Here is a 19,089-nt window from a genome sequence, read left to right as displayed (position 1 = left end):
TAGAGTTTATGTTGACTGAAGTAGCCAGTTACAGTAGCACCATTGTCTCTGTAGAGAAGGGACTGAGATGTCCTAGCTTGAGCCTCTTCCAATTGTTCCTAAATCCAAAATGAGAGATTTGAGGCTGAAGGGGGGAAAGATGGTCTCTTCTTCCAGGTAAAGCAGTGAGTGGTGATGTATCCATCTATTTGCTGTTGAGTATGGGAGCCCTGTACCCAGTCCCATAACACCCTTACTCTGAAAAGTCTAAAGATTTTCAGATTTTCAAGAAGAAACTAAAGCAAGACCTCTTTTACTGCTTAGATTTTCATAAACTTAACATGTCCAATTTATGGCCCAGAAAGGTGCACTTTTTAGATAATTTTTTATTAGGTATTTTCTTCATTTACATTTCAAATGCTATCCCAAAAGTCCCCCATACCCTCCCTCCCCCACTCCCCTACCCACTCACTCCTACTTCTTGGCACTAGTGTTCCCCTGTACTGGGGCATATAAAGTTTGCAAGACCAAGGGCCTCTCTTCCCGATGATGGCCAACTAGGCCATTTTCTGATACACATGCAGCTAGAGACATGACCTTCTGGGGTACTGGTTAGTTCATAATGTTGTTCTACCTATATAGGGTTGCAGAACCCTTTAGCTCCTAGATAACTTAAGTAAGAGATGTGCTTTTCAGTTTGGACAGCAGCATCCTTGGGCAATGGGAACTTGCCGGCAGCACATTTAATATGAGGTGTACAGTAGAGGACTCCAGGTGACTTCTGTGGGGTCACCTGCCAGCCAGGGATGGCGGTGCTCTAGCCCTTCTGTGCCATCAGCCCAGGTTTGGAGCAGATGCAGAGCATGGTTAGTGACCAGCTTCTCTGGCTGCAGTGGAAGCCTGGCTTTGTCCCAGCTGCGTTGGCATAGGGGACACTCTGAGGAAGAGCTCAGACATGAGGGAGATGTGAGCAGTAGACCTGGCCATTGGGAAAAGATTAGGAGAAGTCACTTCGCCTACTCTTTGACGATTCTTGAGTGAAATACTCACATAATAATTTTAATTATTACATTTTTCAAATGTGTTGATTTCCCCTAAATAGAAGCAATAAAAAGAAAAGGTGGCATCCTAAATTGCGGTAGATCTGGACTCTGGCTGGCTGGAAGCTGGTCAGTGTAAGAAAATACAGTATTTCTTTGAAGAGTGTTTTCAGACCCGATGTCCTAAAGTTTATTTTTAAGCTCACTGACTCAGCATCTTTGACACTTTACTGAAGATCTACAAAAATGACTGGACCACGACTTTCAACTCCTTGCTGGATATTTTCCTGCTTTAAAAAAAAATAGTTAAACTTAATTTTAAACTCCATAACCCAAAAAAGAACTAAACCGGTAAGCGATATTTTTGAGAAGTCGACATGACTTCCGATGCTTTAAAACACTTTTTGCCTCTTTCCTAAATTTGGTCCTTTTATTTTTCTTTAAGGTGTTGCTCTCACAAGATGTTCTTGTTCAGTTCTATTACGTCAACACAGAATAATACCAATAAATATCAATAAGTAAAACATCTTGAGCAAGTGAGTCTTGCAGTGAGAAAAAAGTAACTCTGAAGCAGTTGTCCCTCTGTCCCTGGCTCACAGGAACGCTATCTGCTCACACGGGGAATGTACCTTTTCTTTGCCGACTGGCTTAGCTACAAATGTAGAGAAAGCCACGCAGAGGAGCTTCTGGACGCCCGTGAACTTGTCCTGGACTATGACCTTGATACTGATCTGCAGGGACGGAAAACAAACCGTCAGTCACCCTGACAATAGAGTCAACTGCGCCACACACGGCTCCACACTTGTCTTTCAGTTTTTAAATGGCATAAGCATTTTAATTTATCTTTGTGACATGACAATCTCTACACTAGGACAAATGAAACTCTTCTGACATTAGGAATACACACAATTACCATGAAAAATATGTGGGATCTAGCTATTTAGAGTATGCTATATAAATCTATTACTCAGAGGAAATATTTATTAACTTCTAGGTTAATTTTCTTCCATATACACATAGGTTATACTACATATACACAACGTAGTATTGCACACACACACATGTAATATTGCACATGTTTTTTAATGTGTATATGCTCATCAATGTTTATATACATCATAAATTTATCATGTTGCATTTGGAGTTCTGCATTCTAATTCTTTTTTTTATTTTTAAGATTAATTTATTTTATGTATATGAGTACACTGTAGCTCTACAGATGGTTGTAAGCCTTCATGTGGTTGTTGGGATTGAATTTTGTAGGACTTTGCTCGTTCCGGTCCAAAGATATATTTATCATTATAAATAAGTACACTGTAGCTGTTTTCTGACACACAAAAATAGGGTATCAGATCTCATTACGGGTGGTTGTGAGCCACGATATGGTTGCTGGGATCTGAACTCAGGACCTCTGGAAGAGCAGTCAGTGCTCTTACCCTCTGAGCCATCTCACCAGCCCTACATTCTAATTCTTAACAAAGTTTGTCTTGCTGCAATAAGCATTTTAGAATCATATTACTGGTGAATCCGTTCTCAAGAACAAGATACCTGCCAGAGAGGAGCTGCCACAGTTTTTAACCTTTAGTCATTAGGTTTTATACCCCATGATAATGGGCACAGAGTTGCCATGCTAGCTGCAGCTTGGTTTCCTCCGTTTGTCTTCTTCCGGGACACTCAGCAAGTAACCGAAGCATTTTGTGAGGATGTTGCAGTGGTGTCTCTCCCTCTGTGTGAAGAGCCCTGAAGCTTACTCTGCAGACTTGCACTCCACGGGAAAGAAGTCTCAGATTTGGTATAATAAACACTCTCCTCATATCTCAGCCAGATAAGCAATGCTATCTTCTGAGAATAATGGGCAAGCTGGGGTATCTCAGTTCAGCACTGAGTAATGAATGATAAAGTACATGCATTCCTCCATCCGCACCAGGAACACCGTGTACAAAAAGAACCAATAACCCATGACTCACCTTAAGTCACTTAATTCAAAACAGAAATTAGCATATGCATGGCAAATCTTACGTGAGCTGGATAATAATGAACCCAATATAAACCAATTATTCCTCACTTCTATAAATAACCTACACCCACATAGATTTTCATGTTAGGGAAACAGACAAGGAAGCATAAAATAAAAGATCAAACAAGCATAGCTACAGCTCTGGAGTGGTAAAGTCCAGACACTATCAGCTACCAGGACAGTGGCCTGAGATATGTGTAATGGACAAGTGCCCAGAGACAGGGCACGAGGAATTCACTGTCTTAGGGAAGAGCAGGTAAGACTGGAGTTATACTCCATGAAAAGAAGACAAAAACAAGATAAGAGGAAACAGAACATAATATGGCCTTTTCATGCTGAAGGTAACTCCCAGATGTCTGTACCAGAAGGGACACCCAGTTCTGCTGAGTTGAAGAAGCAGAAATCAAACAGATCAAGGGATCTGAAATTTTATAGGATACCATAAAAGAGATATCTACATAAAGAGAGAATTCTGGAAATATGCATATAGTCTTCTTGGGTCTTTGGGTTGCTATCAATCTGAGCGTGCACAGCATGAATCTCACAAAGCTAGACCAGAATAACTTCTGAGGAACCTGCATCACATTAGGGAGTGGGAGGTGGATATTTTTAGCTCTCCCACACTGCTAGGAATCTTCTGAGTTCTCCCTAGGCAAGACCTCACTGGACATTCATAGAGCCCACAGAGGACTTCGACTTACAAGAGGCCTTTTACTGACTAGTTTTCATTCCAAGGGGAGAAGGTGTGTAAGGTGATGGAGACACAGAGTTTAGGTAATAATATTGCAAGAAGAAGTAAGAAATAGATCTTTAGTTTTCAAAACACCATAAGAACACCCTTCCATCTTGCATGTGAACTTTGCCTGTATCCTACAGTAGCTGCTGTCACCCTGAGCTTGAGTGGCATGGCTGAGTGGGGGAACATCAGCTCTTTAGTATTCCATTGTGTGTCTGACTACAGATTTAAGGGCTTTCTGAAACTCAGGATCCCTATCAGATGGAAGCTTTGCTCTGAGCATTGAGCTGTTCTCTAAAAGCAATGAAGACATGAGCCCCAACACGCACACCTAAGAAATGGGTACCACTCACCTCCATGCTTGTGCTGAATGCCCTAGTCACTTTTGCTCTGATGGTGATAATTTGTCCAATTCTGTTTTCAAAAAGAAAGAAAGATCTCAGTGATCCTAGCACATTCCATTTTAGACTTCAAGATTTAGTAGACACATTCGGCATAAAGCAATTCCACCCCGACTTGTTAATAATACACATGTATCAAAAATTCAGGTTAAAACTAATAGCAAAGGTAGGCTTTCAGGATGGATGTTAGCCATTCAAGTCATGCTTATAAGGTTAACAGACTCCCTCTAATCAGAAAAGAGCTCTTACAAGGTGACCCTACCTGCAATAAATACTTTTTGTGAGTAGCTGTTGTTCCCCATAGAACATTCAGATAAGCACACAAGTAGACCTGTACCACTGATGTTTACTTTAAAACCTTAGCTAATAAACAAACAGACCAGCAAACATACAGAAACAAACCAGGCCATTGGTCAGTCCTTTAGGTAGACACAGGTCCTCAGAGCTGCTCCTCAGCCCATCGACTCCCAACTGCTACTGTAATTCTGAAAACATTGAGGTCAAGTGTTTGGGTCACTGATCTCTTCATCTTAGCAGAAGTTAAAAAGCTGTCCAGTGTAAACTCCTTTGCCGTCCTCACCCCACCTGATTCCATTGGAACCACTTTGTCACAGGTCTCTTCATACTCATATTTGTGGGCTCAAATCCATTGCCTTGTCTCCTTCCAGCCTGTGGTGTCAGCTCTTACCTCTCTCAGCCTTCAACCTCTCTGCTTTCCTGATTTTGTCTTTCAGGCAATGAAAATAGTTTAAGGTTCTTTCTCCTTCCAAAATCTTTTCTTTCCATTCTCATTTATCTGCACACTTGACTCTCCTGGAAGAGTCGCGGGTCTTTCTAATTTATATTGTTCACTGAGTTTTGACTAACGGTGCCACGGAACTAAGGTGTAGAGAATGAGTCAGGGCTGCTGAGTTTGATGACGGAAGGTTTTTTCTGAGGTTCAGATACAGAAACACACCAAGTCCAAAGACATAGAAAAGAACAACTGAAAATTCACTAGCAACAGAAACCTTTGTCTTTAAATAAAGAACTGTCCTCAGTGTGCCACACCAGTGACAAAATGAAGGTTTTATTATGCTGTGCATGCATCAGGCAGCATGCCAAAGGCTCTGAATCATAGCAATAACCCTGTGTGGTCAACATGATTCCCATTTTATTCTCAACAGGAATTGGGCTTCAATGGTGTCATAGCCAGCAACTGGCTGGGCCACAATTCAAACCCTGCTCTTATCTGAGATTAAAGCCCTGGAAACATGGTCCTACTTGGGCTCCTAGAAAGGACAGCAATTAATTCTACTTTAATCACAGCAGAGAGACTTATTTAGCTATATTAAAGACAGTTTATGAGGTAAATCAGATGCTTTTCCTGGAAGAATGACCATATCTACTAAACGCCTTTGTGCACACATACATACTGTGCTCTATACACTGTCTCTCTCATAGTCTGTAACAATACAGGCAGAAAAACCAGAAGACAGGAATTTACATATACACATACATATATATCTTTAAACAAGAAATTCTTGTGTTGAAAATCTGAATAAATCAGTTTTGCAGTATACTTTTCTTAATGTTTAGATGAATTTAAGTAATGTAGAAGGTGATAAAGGTCCTACAAAACCCTCACAGATGGAACTTCGGTCACAAATGTCCTATGCCTTTGCATTTCAACTAAGCAGTTCTGTTTTAGGCATCTAGTCCCAAAATACACTAGTAAAACTGTAAACATGCAGCCCATAAATCCATATATTGAAGTATTATCTGTAATAGCAAAAGCAATTCAGCATTTATTGATGAGAACCAATTGAATAGGGATCTATACAATGAATACCAAAGTACCTGTTAAAGTGATGAACAGCTGTGTGCATTGCTCTAGGGTGGTTTTATGGGCTGACTCTTGTATGGAAAAGGTGGAGAAAGTGGTATAATACACTAGAATTTATTTGTTAAAAATATGAATAAGCACACTCACTTACATTTTAATGTAAAGGAGTAATTATCAGATATAAAGGTACTTTATACTTGAGAGATACTTGAGAGAGCAGAAGAAACCATGGAAGCAATGAAATAGAAACTAAATATGCCAGAGTGAAATGTATTTTCCACATTTGAGCCTACTGTTTGCAAATGTTTTAAATGAGCAATCAGATACAGCAAAACTACAATGCAGTGTTAAAACATAGAAAGCAACTGAACTTGGTAGTTTAACTCTCTGGGAGAGAGTTCTTTTGAGTAACTTCCAATGGCAGTGATTGTGGCTATGGTTTAGAAAAGAACCTGGGTATTTGTGAGTATTTGCTGAATTATTTACAAATCATGACTAGAATTAGCTTTGGAATAATTTACACATGGAAAAGGCCACAGAAGGTCTTGATACGAGTATATGTGAACTGATTATTCTTACAGGTCAGAGATGAGTTCTTGTGACACACCATACTGTTCTTTCCTATTTTATTGTCTGACTTGAATTTTTCTTCCACACGAGCCTCTAAAGTAGTTGTTAAGCTAAAGAAGCTCCATTTTATGTTAAACTCTGGTTCCTGGCAGATAAGTTTCCAGTAACCTTGACCCCACACCCAAACCTGTAGAGTTGTATCTACTTTTTATGATATATGACTGATATTTTTACTTCTGTAACTTGCTTATGCAAATATACAAAGAGTGTATTGAGTTGCCTTACTCACTTAACTTGGCATAACAGAACAATTTTTACTTGCTTGCATATATATTGAAGTTCTTCATGTGGTTTTTCCCTTTTAAAAGTACTTCTCATACCTCTCCTTCATGACAATCCCAAATTTGGATCAGAGATTGTTCATCTTGCTAACAGATAATTGATAGATCGTTTTAATTATAATTAGATTTGAGTTTATAGTCTTTTCCCAGGGGTCACAAACTCCACAACATTTGGAGACCCCAGCAAGATTCCTGGGAGACCCTAGACTCAGCGTTAGGGCTCTGGGATAAGTCCCAGAGGAAGCAAGTCCAAGGTAGACTTGACAGACCCCAGGGAGCCCAGACTGCAACTGCTCCACATTTGCAAATCAAAAGTAAGAATTGCCAGTTACTGTGCTTCTGAAGCTTGGACTTAGCAGTGGGTTGTTCTGTTCTGTTTTAGAGTGCCCAGATATTTGGAGAGACAAAAGGTAAGATCTTATGAGATCATAGAACTGGGGCAGAGAGGATCCCCTACTGTCCTTCTGGTTTTGGTGTACTAGAGAATGTAGCCATCATATATCTGAGTAGCTCTGTTGTTTTGTTTTTGTTTTTCCTGGTTGTGTTGGACTGTCCTTTCTGTTGTTCTTTATTGTCTGTTGGATTTGTGCTTTCAAGTTTTGTTGCGGAGATGGGACTCGAACTGAGCATAGCCAGATTGCCCCTGAACTGCATGCTAACTTTTCAGCATTTTTGAGAGGCCACACTGCTCCTGGCTGTCTCCGTGCTAGCTCCCCCTTGGAGCTTGCTCCATCGAGATTGCTGCATCTCTGTCCTCTCATTGGCCCACCGGAGCCTGCTGTGTAAGCCCTCCAGGTACATCAGGCACTTCTCTATGCCCCCTGTTTGCAAGTCTTTAACTCTCCTTCTGATGAGTGCCTTTCTTTTTCCCACTGCTGGATCTGCCAGCTGGCTCCTGTCTCTAGCCATAGAGCTCTGGCTGGGATCTCCCTCCCACCAAGCACCAGCACCACTAGAGTAGGGTGGGTGATGCAGGCACCCCCCCCCCCCCCCGGTGTGTAAGGTCCCTGCTCTACTGCCCACTGCTTCCTGTGCTGCTGCCCCTGGCCGCACCCAGAATTTCTTCTCTCCAAGTCTTCTTTTCATTCTGCTTGCTCTGGTCTCTCCTGCTGATCACTGGATTCAGTTTTTCAGGGATTAGGTGTTTTTTGGGGGGGGGGTATGGTTAATATTAAAATATTGTTTTATGTGTTCTGCCTTATTAGAAGGCTGGCTCTGAAGTTGGGGTAGGGCCTCCCTATTCCAACCCAAGCAAGGTTGTCTAAATTTCCTCCAAAATTTCTGTTCTAGGTCATAAGGCACTCTGACTCTAGGACAGAGAGAAAAACAAAACAGATGGAATACAAACTTTTTTTAAGATTTGTAAACTTATTGAATACAGTTAAAAAGGTGTAAAATAAAAAATTTGTAAAGAAAAGAAAAACAACCTGCTGCCCATGTTTTCTGAGTTCCTGTAAATGCCTGGATTTTATGGATTTTCTGTTTAATGGCCTCTAGGTTACAGATACTTAAATTATTCTACAATTGAATGATATTATAAAATAAAGAATACTTATTTTCATATGCAGACACATAAAAACTGGCTACAAAATAAACTCAGTACAAAACTTCTCAACAGTAACTCTAGATATGCTTGCTTAAAATAATCTGGACTTGTTAAAGCTAATATTCCCTCAGATTACAGAGATAACCAAGGCTCTTGAACCTTCAACCAAGAATCCAGAAACTCCTTCTAGCTGGTTGTATACAATTAGGTCCTAACTGTGTGAAGTCTCGAGGTTTTCTGGAGAAACTAGGGTATACAGGCTAGAAGCTATGAATAAGGATGGGGTCCACCTATGCAGCACTGAAAAGTTGTTAGAGCCTGGGTAAAGGCTCCAGATATCTAACATCCACTTAGGAAATCTTTTCTTACAACAAATGGTAAAGTTATTTATTACTCTTATGTCTCCTGTTATTTCAATTTTTAAAAAAAAAGAGTTTATAAAACAATTAGGATGGTTAAATGTTAATTACAGATGTCTCACTCTTTGGTGTCTCCCCCACTTGCTTGGTTCTTGATTACAAAAATTTTTCCCTCATCCTAAGGGGGTATTAGATAATATCCGGGGATATTCAAAACTCTTGTTAAAATATAAACGTTCCTTCTCTCAGGATCTCAAAGGCCGTTGCAAGAGGATGTAAGCAGAGGAGTTCTACAAAATTCCAAGTCCCCCCCCAATTACTTAAAACTTGTAGCAAAAAAGGTAATAATTAAAAATGTATACACAGGTAATTGTAATTTGCTATTGTATGATCTTATGCAACTTGAAATCCACTCTGGCTATTTCTTTTTAGACTAAGGAGCAAGAACATGTCCCCAAGATAGTTTGGATTAGAATAAATATTTTTATATGGTGATTTTTGTCCTGAAATTTTAAAATAAAAAACAACATATGTTTAATGGACAAAATATATTTGATAAATGGAGCTTATAAATTTCTAAGGCTTATTCAGATTAACAACAATTAAATTGAACATTTTTGTTTAGTCTCTCTGTCTTTGATAACTTTGTTAAGCTTTAACTATTTGGATAAACTAGTCATATCAGAAATTATAATATTCTTCAATGGTATACTATAAAAGACTCAAAAAATAAAATAAAATAAAATAGGGTTTCCAATCTATCTATGGGCTGTATTTATGGTTTTATAAAGTTGCCAATCTCTCTATGGGCTATAATTATGATTTAAAGTTTTATTTTGATATTAAGAGAGCTTTGATTCAAAAATTATAATTTTAAGGCTAAAATTCTGATTTTACTAAAGCTGCTAACTTATTATAAACTATTAAGCATAATTATGACATGCAACTTAATGTTCAGTCATCTTATAAATGATTAAGCTCTTTAATGTGCTCAAATCTATGCTTGTAATCATGCTAAGTGCAAATGTGAACTCATTTTCAGGGACAAGCTTTATCTCGTTTTCTGTATGTGTTTCAGGGTTAAGCCGAAAACAAGTACCTAAAAACAAGCAAAGTCTGTGTAGTTCAGATACACTGCATAGATAATGGACTTCAAATTTGTCAGAGGTCTGATGAATATGGCATTCAAGGTGTTTAGTGAGAAAAAAAACTTACTATGAAAGGCCCCAACTCCTTGTGGTGACCCCTAGGTCTTCAAAGAAGGTGATGGGGCACTGCAACTCTACCTGGATTGTGATAACTCTAACCACTGGGAAAACTGCCCCAATGTCTCACCTCATGTGCCTGTAGGGCCTGGCCCAAACTGTGGACAAATAGGACACTGGAGAGTTGACTGTCCCACTTTGTGTAGACAAAGTAATGACAGTTCCCCAAGTTCTAGTGCCTCAGGAAAGCCTTTCAGGTCTTCTGGGCTACTCTCTCTCCAACAAAGCCATTTGACACCACAGGAGCCTGGTGGGTGACTCTCTAAGTAATGGGCACATCTCAGTAATTTTAATGATACATAAGCCATTTGAAGTACACTTCCTGTTATGATTTATCTTTCTCAGGTCTCTGATGACATTGTTGGGTAGGCAAACTATAGTTTTGTCAACTAAGCAGCCGCAGGCAACCAGCTCCTACCCCTAAGACTGAGGCCACCTTGTCTGTTCATTTCATATGTAAAATCAAAAACAAAAACAGACTTTCTCTAGCGCTACTAGGTCTCCTGCTGAGAAGAAAGGCAGACAGGTCTGCCTTGCTAACAAGCTTCATATTAGAGAATAAATGGGTTTCAGATGGAATTCTTTACTCTTCCTTTATTTAAAAGAACAAGCAGTCTCACACACAAAATGTTCCTTATAATTTAAGTTATTTGCACACATCATAAGTGTTTGCACCCTAGAAGCAGAGATACTTAATATCATCTATCAAGTCGGAAAAGGCCCTTAAGGATGAGATGATAGGAAGTTTGCCAGGCCTCACACTTCAAAGCTTCAGATACTGAGATACTTAAGAAAGCTGAGACCAAATTGTACTTAGAACAGTGAGTACTCGTGGACACCAGGATTTTTTTTTTCCACTAAGTATTTCTTGTTTTCTAAGAAAACACGGTCATTGATTCCAAATGACTAAGGTGCAATGAACATGAACTGCAAATGATCCAGTAAGCCCACAGGAAGGGAAGAGAACACCACCACTTACCTCGCTGTGTCCTCAAACAGAATGTCATCCATGGAGGCTGTGACACAGGAAATCCCAGCATGCTTTTCAGCTTTCAAACAAACAAACAAAGCCAGGTCAAAGTATGCCATGTTAGCAGCTCTGATTAAAGGGTTTAGCAAAGAGGAAAACAAATACATTGGAGCAGATTGGCTTTGGTCACGCATCCCCTCTCTCATTACAGCACCACACTGCCCACACAGTCAGGTTGACCTGTATTTACAGGCAGGCCTTGGCTCTGCAGGTTGTTTCTATTGTGTGATGATTACTGTACTTTCTCCCAAATCCTAACTTGGGAATCTCTAGTTTGAATTTTAAAACCAATGCTCAGGAAATCTAGCAACTATAAGTAACAATTTTGCAAGTTTTAGACGACTCTAAATACTTTATATTATTATTTATCCTTCTTTTATTTTATAACTAAACATCAAAGCTGTACCCACTGTCTCATATAGCTAGTAGCTGAATATATTTAAATCACGGATGACCGTGAACATGGAGGTCCCTCCCACACCCGAGGGGGTCCTTCTGGGAATCTGAGGATGCAGGTGGGCCATGTTCACTATGAATTATTACCAAACTGGCATCGATGTCTCTACATAGAGACACTGTGGATGACATGTTGCTAAGGGGCAGAGCAAGAGTGAAGAGGCCCTCACCATTTTCCAGGGTCTATATCTGCACTCAATTTGTCCAGAATTGTTTTGATTATTAGTTTTTCTTAACATAAAAATACCAGAAGTTATGATATTTGGAACTGATTTAGATGCCAGCTTTGTTTTTGAAAGGCATTTAGGCCTGGCAATGGTGTTGCATGCCTTTAATCCCAGCACTTGGGAGGCAGAGGCAGGTGGATTTCTGAGTTTGAGGCCAGCCTGGTCTACAGAGTGAGTTTCAGGACAGCCAGGGCTACACAGAGAAACCCTGTCTCAAAAAACCAAAAAAAGCATATAGTTAAAGTCCAAACAAATTCTCATTGACTTTTTTTTTTTTAGACAAATTCTTTCTACATAAACTAGGGTAGCCAGGAACCCATTTTGTAGCCAAGGCTGGCCTCCAGCTCTAAATCCACTCCCACCCCCACCCTCTCCCACCTTAGCCTCCTGGGTACTAGGTTTTTTGTGTATCATTTTTGCTTGGCTCACTGCCTTTTAACGAACTTTTAGCTTCATTCTTAAACTTGAAGGCTTCGCAGTTGATACACATTATGAAGAAGTGACAGAGAATTAAACTAAATTCTTGTTCACTGCAAAGAATGGATTACAATGTATTAACTGATCATCTTTGGTAAAGAGAAGCAAGAAATTAACCATTTTGGAACTCTATATAGGAACAATGGGCACATAAGAGGCTTGTCAGTTATAAGACAGTTTAGCAATAGACGAGGATTTGAAAGCGTCAAACTCTGATCTTGTTCAGGGTGGACACCGTTTGAGGCGAATATGGGGTATGCTCAGTTGATTTCCAGGAACTGAGTGGAAATCTTTTCAGTCTGCTTAGAGGTCCTTATAGATCCATTCTAAGACGATATCCTTAGAGCCAACATTTTCCAGAGAAGTACTGGAATTTTCTTTCTTTTTTTTTTAAATTTATTTATTTATATTTTATATGTAAGTACACTGTAGCTGTCTTTAGACACCCCAGAAGAGGGCGTCAGATCTCGTTACAGATGGTTGTGAGCCACCATGTGGTTGCTGGGATTTGAACTCTGGACCTTTGGAAGAGCAGTCGGGTGCTCTTACCCATTGAGCCATCTCTCCAGCCCCTGGAATTTTCAAAAACATGCTGTAAAACATTGATCTAAAAAAAGTACGTAATAAACACTGAGTTGGTGAAGGGACAGAGTGTTGAGTTAAGTTAAAATGTTCTTATGAATAAAGTATGATTGTGTATACCAATGTGATTTGCCAATTTTAAGTGATTGAAGTAATTAAAATGAGGTAGCCACTAAGATAGGAGTATAGAGCTCTATTGAACTTTCCAGGAGAATACTATGCTTACAGAGCACAGTGAGAGACTGCATGATGGAAGGGGGAGAATCAGCAGCAGGTGACAGAACTTTACAAAGCATTTCTCTTGGTCATGTACCAAGCCATGCATGTCAGCCATTGGCTATGCACCAGCCATGCATGTCAGCCATTGGCTATGCACCAGCCATGCATGTCAGCCATTGGCCATGCACCAAGTCATGCATGTTGGCCATTGGCAGTGCACCAAGCCATACATGTCAGCCATTGGCAGTGCACCAAGCCATGCATGTCAGCCATTGGCCATGCACCTAGTCACACACGCCAGTCAGAGAAGGTTAGTACTATCATTGGTTCCACCCTTAAATGAGGAAATTGATCTTAGAAAGATTCCAATGATTGTTCTAGTGGTTTTTGACTACATAAAATAGGAATTTAGGAAAGAGTTGGGTTGATGAGGCTAAGAATGCTTTCAGAGAGCACCTCACTGAACATGACCCCGACAGCCATACTTTCTACTCCACACTTGTAGGAACCAATAAAAAGGAAAAGACACCAATATGAGAGGCTAACATTAGGTCCCTCACTCATGGACATGATCACACAAAGTCTTTTCTTTGTTTTTCAAGTGTGCCTGGAAATTAGGTGAGCATGCCTCATGCTTGTCACACTGACTCTGGTGGAGTCCACCCCAAACACGTCTAGAGTTTGACACTTCCAAATCCTTGTCTTTTTGCTGAATTATTTTATAACTGACAAGTCTCTTCTGGGCCCATTACTCCCACATAGAGTTTCAAATGGCTCCTGCATACCCATTACATCTTTTGATTCCCTTCTGATGGGGAGGTGATCTCCACTGATATGAATTCTAAAGGACCAGATTGTCCTGATTCTTAGCATTTTAATCATACCTTCATACTTTCAATGACAGTAGAAATACCTAAGAGATATTACTGATGTCTTAGGAAGATGGAAACACACTAGCTGAATGATTATAATCTATGTATTCATACTATGGTTATTGATAAGGTAGCAATAGTATCCATTATTTCTTATCCTCAACTAATACTTATTGAACACCAGTGCTATGCCAGCATCTCTCCAGGGTGCTGGAAATGCAGCCATGACCCCAGTTTCCATGAAGTGTAAAGGGAAAGCCAGAGACTGACTACATAGATATACAATGACAACATGAGTTACATGTTCTGAAGAAAACAGAGCCCGTGACTCATGGAACAAGTGCAGGTTCTTCAGCTCAGATCTGAAGCATGAGCTGGAGTGAAATAGATAAGAGCGGGGAGCGTGGACAGGAAGGCTGCTGAGCAGGCAGGGCTGCAGTTATGTGGGCCTGAGAGTGACAGGCAGGCAGAGTGGTTACAGTGAGCCTGAGGCTTCTGTGGCTAGAATGGAGAACTTGAGAAGGAGGAGTGAGATGGAGATGAAGGGAAGGAAGGCTAAGAGCAGACCCTGGATGGGGCCTGGAAGCTCTTGCTTGTCATCATTCAGAATTGTTATTATCAGATATTATCTGCTGGCTCCTGGCCTCTGCTGTGATCAGTTACCTGAAAACACTAATGTAGTTGGGCTAACCAGGTCTCTGCCGTTGTGGACGAGGCTGGTGGTAATTTTAGTTATTGCTACACTGAGTACAGCCTTTCTGGCTGCTTTTAAGACTGTTTCTTAAACATAACTAATTATAACATGCCTATATATGATAATTTTTAAATTAATCTTGCTTGGTGGTCTATGGATTCTTGAATCTAACTGTATGGCTTTCAGCATGTTTGGGGGCATTTTCTCCTTTGGGAGACCTTATGCATATCTAAAAGCTTTCTTTTATTTTTTTCATGACTGTATAAAACTTTGTGTAGTACTAGGGGTTTAATTCTAACCTTATGCATGGTAGGCAAGTGTGCTATGCAATTGGACCATAACCTCATTTCTGTATGAAAGATCAGATACTATACATTAATTATTTTTACATTTGCTGACTTTCTCCGCAGCCATTTTTATTCTGTAGTTAAGCCTATACAATGTATTTTGAAATTTAGATGCTGTATTTCTGTTATTGAGTTTCCATATTATCCTCATAAAACACTTTCTATTTCATTTTTCGAGATTTATTGTCTTTTTCTAATCTTTAAAATAATATTATCAATTTCCTTGTGTATAACTATAATAGCCACATGAAAGCCTTTGAATTGAAATTCTAGCATCAGTGTCATCTATAGATTAGTTCCCACTGATTATCTTTGAAGAGCAAGTCGTGTTTGTGGTTTAATTGGATGTAAGGGTTTTCTATTAGCTCTGAGCCATTGTTGATTTGTTATTGAAACAATGGGCTCTGATGAACTCTTTGAAAAGAATTACTTTTGCTTTTGTTGTTTTCTTGAATAAACAGATGGTTCAGTTTACTAAATATAAACCATAAAGCCCTGTCGTTTTAGAGGTGGGTATGGCTCCTCACTTTCTCTGGTCGTCTTTACTTGGAAATTTGAAGTCGACCCTATACACACAAAATTTGAAGTGTGCCAGCTATCTGCGTAAGGATTACCAGCAAAGCCATTTACCTCCCTGTCTGTCTCTCTTCATATTTCAGTGGATGTGATTTCCTCAAAACATTGTCCTTTGGATGTTCAAGTTGGCAAACCTACAGATTTCTAACACACACACACACACACACACACACACCTCCTCACCACCTCATAAAAGCTAAACAAAGAAAAAAAAAAGTTGGGTCACTGCTGTCTTTCTCTTCTGAGGGTGACTTCCATGTCTTTCATTCACTTCTTGGTTACCTGAATTTACCTTTATTTGCTGTTCTCTCCCGAGTTCATAGTTGTTATGGATGTGGCAAAGATTTCTGATACGAAGGACTTGACCAGGTTAGAGGAAAAACCCTTTCAGCCTTCAGTAAAAAAACAAAGGGCATATGGGAGTGATCTGGCTCTGACATCTGTCACCCCATTGATCACCAGGGTTGATTCGACCGATCTGGATGGATGGATGGATGGGTGTCCCCTCCCTGCCTCATGGATCCCTGTGTGTCCGTCCCAAGGCTGCACACTAGGTCGAACAGGATGACTTGTCTTTGGACAAGGAAATACAAGTAGCTGTGTTTCCTTACTAGATCCTCCAAACAAGCTCGCAAGTCCATTTTTTAAAGGAACAAAAAGTAAAGACAAAAAGTATCTGACATGATGAGGTCAGTGGTTTCCAGATGTTCTTTAGATGCACTGTGGAGGTGAGACCAGAATACAGGGAGAAGACCTTGAGCATCGCTCTGAAACCCACAGGCAGTATGGTGGGGTCGGAGACTAGGCAGTGGTGTGGAGGTTCAGCACAGGGACTGGGATGAAGAGATTCCTCTAATGTGGCATTAGTATAAATCCAAACACGAGAGGGTTATGTATTGAAGGTGTGGAGCAGGAAGACACACAGATAGCACGTCAAGGTTGAGTCCTAGATAAGGGCACAGTTATGAGTCAGGTGGCACTTGTTAAAAGTGAACATTCAGAAAGATTCATCAATACCATAGAGAAGGAGGAGTGGTCTTGAGAGAGTTAAAACAAGAAGTGGACATGGGTTTGGAGCATGCCGCAGTAATGGTTTCAAGCTTCTGGTCTGAAAAGACTGAAAGAATACGGAGTAGATGACAGCTGTCGGGCCTAACGCTTGTGTGATCTGAGCTGTCCAATTCTTTTCTTATATTGAGAAAGATGTTTTGGATTCTAGCAGTGCCTTGAGGACATAGTCACAGGCATTATTTATCTTAGACGATGTAAGTATACAGAGCACTGGTCAACAGAACTCTGGTTGAAACAATGCTAGAAAAACATTACCAGTTATGAAGTTACCAATAGCAATATAATTACTAAAGCATAGTATTATTGATTAGCTATAGTCTTCCTGTGATCTAAGTTCCCCAAAAGGTCAAATTAGAATCTCTTAATGCCAATTGTAATCAGTGCCTTGGATAGATATTATTCTTATCAGCAATATCAATGATTTCTGTAATTCTTTTATTTACATGTTTCTGATTTCTTGTAACATTGTTCTAACCCAATTCAAATCTTGTTCAGACTGAAACCGAACAAATCAGCAAATAAAACAAAAGGACTCTCATTGAAAACGTAGCCACATTTTACGGATGACTAACAGGCGAGAGTTAGCACTGCATTAATCCAAGAAGAAGAGCAGGGGTCCATAATGTTTTGAACTTTACTTGAGTTGCACTCAGTATATGGAATGTGACTAGAACACATGACATGTAAAGTTCCTCCCACATCGAATATTTTTCATCTGAATACATTTTTGCCCAGAGCAAGAACCAGGCAGTGGAAGTTTAGCACAAGGGTCAGGACTTCAGAGACTTGTGAACCTGGGGAAATGGAGAAAGGACATTGAAACTGAGGAGTGAGACATGGGAAGAAGAAGGACCAACAGGTACAAAGTTTCTTATGGAGAAAAGCTTGGCAAACACTAGAAAAACCCAGAAGGCTGCCGTTGCTGCTATCAGACAGTCTGGCGGGGAGGCAGTTACCATGGAGATTATTTGTATGTGAGACACAATGCTGTACTTATCAGTAGTGTTAATGGCGGAGCATCCTATAGCCAATCAGTCTACTGTCCTAAGCTAGGCTCAGAATCAACTCATGTCTATCTATGTGGCTCCTCAGAGAATGAGTTTCTCCATGACAAGAGCATCTGTGAAAAATGGAGAGACTTTGGGTTTTACCTCAGGGATGATGGGAAGATACAGAGAGGTCCTGAGTGGGAATCAGAGATATGATTCATGTATTGAAAGTTCACTGTGTGTAGATAAGAGATCCCAGGGAAGCGAGATAGCACTAGGACACCAAAAGACTTTCTTCAGAAGGGAGCGTGGCGAGGCTTGCTTGTATCCAAGGCTATCACTGGTCTAAATGTGAGAGAAGTCAGCCTGGGCACAGGACATTCACGTACTGCTCAACCCAGGCTTTGAGTTACAAAGCCATTTATATTACAACACACTGGTTTTAAAAGCAGGCCTTCCTTTTATCTTTAGGCATAAGTCGGTCACAGCCAGATCATAAATCATAACAATGCTGAGCAGCTGCCTTTTCTGGGGTGGCCATAGCACAGCATTATGGACTGGGTGGCTTGGACAATAGACATTCCGTTTCTCAGAGTTCTGAAGGCTGTCGGGTCCACCACCTGCCAGGTCAGACTGGTGAAAACTCTCTTCCTGGTTTGCAGGCCGGCTCTTGCTGCAGCCTCATGTGTCATGTGCTTCTAAGATCTAAGACTTAATGCCCTGAGATGAGGTTGTGTTCTTCTCATCTCTTTAATCCTCAATTATATGACACAGACACACCAGGGTACTGTTACTTCCAAAATACAAACTTCAGAGATGGCATGGAGAGAGACATCATTCAGTCCTTATTAGATGATTTTGTTCCCCCACCCCCAACCCTTAGTGCTGGGATGGAAATCACACCGGCCTCAAGCAAGCTAGGCAAGCCCTTCGCAACTGGATTATAGCAGTAGGCCTTCTTGATATTCTTTTTTTTTTCTTTTTTTTTAATTTTTAATATTTTTATTACATGTTTTCCTCAATTACATTTCCAATGCTATCCCAAAAGTCCCCCATAGCACCCCCCACTTCCCTACCCACCCATTCCCATTCTTTTGGCCCTGGCATTCCCCTATATTGGGGCATATAAAGTTTGCAAGTCCAATGGGCCTCTCTTTCCAATGATGGCCGACTAGGCCATCTTTCAATACATATGCAGCTAGAGACAAGAGCTCCGGGGTTCTGGTTAGTACATCATGTTGTTCCAACAATAGGGTTGCATATCCCTTTAGCTCCTTGGGTACTTTCTCTAGCTTCTCCATTGGGAGCCCTGGTGATCCATCCAATAGCTGACTGTGAACATCCACTCCTGTGTTTGCTAGGCCCCGGCATCGTCTCACAAGAGACAGCTATATTTGGGTCCTTTCAGCAAAATCTTGCTAGTGTATGCAATGGTGTCAGCGTTTAGAAGCTGATTATGGGATGGATCCC

The 19,089-nt window shown here is 40.4% G+C and overlaps 1 protein-coding gene across 3 annotated transcripts in view; it reads right to left on the bottom strand.

The window, feature by feature from the left end:
* The window catches only part of Acot12 (acyl-CoA thioesterase 12), a 38,589-nt gene that overhangs the window by 18,565 nt on the left and 935 nt on the right, over window positions 1-19,089 (bottom strand). For 2 of the 3 annotated variants that reach the window (XM_029468243.1, XM_021179871.2), the window contains exons 2-4: window positions 11,059-11,128; window positions 4,126-4,186; window positions 1,649-1,750 (exon numbers count right to left, since the gene is read on the bottom strand). In XM_029468243.1, coding sequence (XP_029324103.1) covers window positions 1,649-1,750; window positions 4,126-4,186; window positions 11,059-11,128 — 233 coding nt within the window. Of the gene's footprint in view, window positions 1-1,648; window positions 1,751-4,125; window positions 4,187-4,565; window positions 5,674-11,058; window positions 11,129-19,089 lie in introns of those variants that run through there. The other variant, XM_029468242.1, reaches the window with a different exon arrangement.

This window comes from Mus caroli, chromosome 13 (assembly GCF_900094665.2).
Source record: "Mus caroli chromosome 13, CAROLI_EIJ_v1.1, whole genome shotgun sequence".
Lineage (NCBI taxonomy): Eukaryota > Metazoa > Chordata > Mammalia > Rodentia > Muridae > Mus > Mus caroli.
This window is presented reverse-complemented; position numbering and strand designations above follow the sequence as displayed.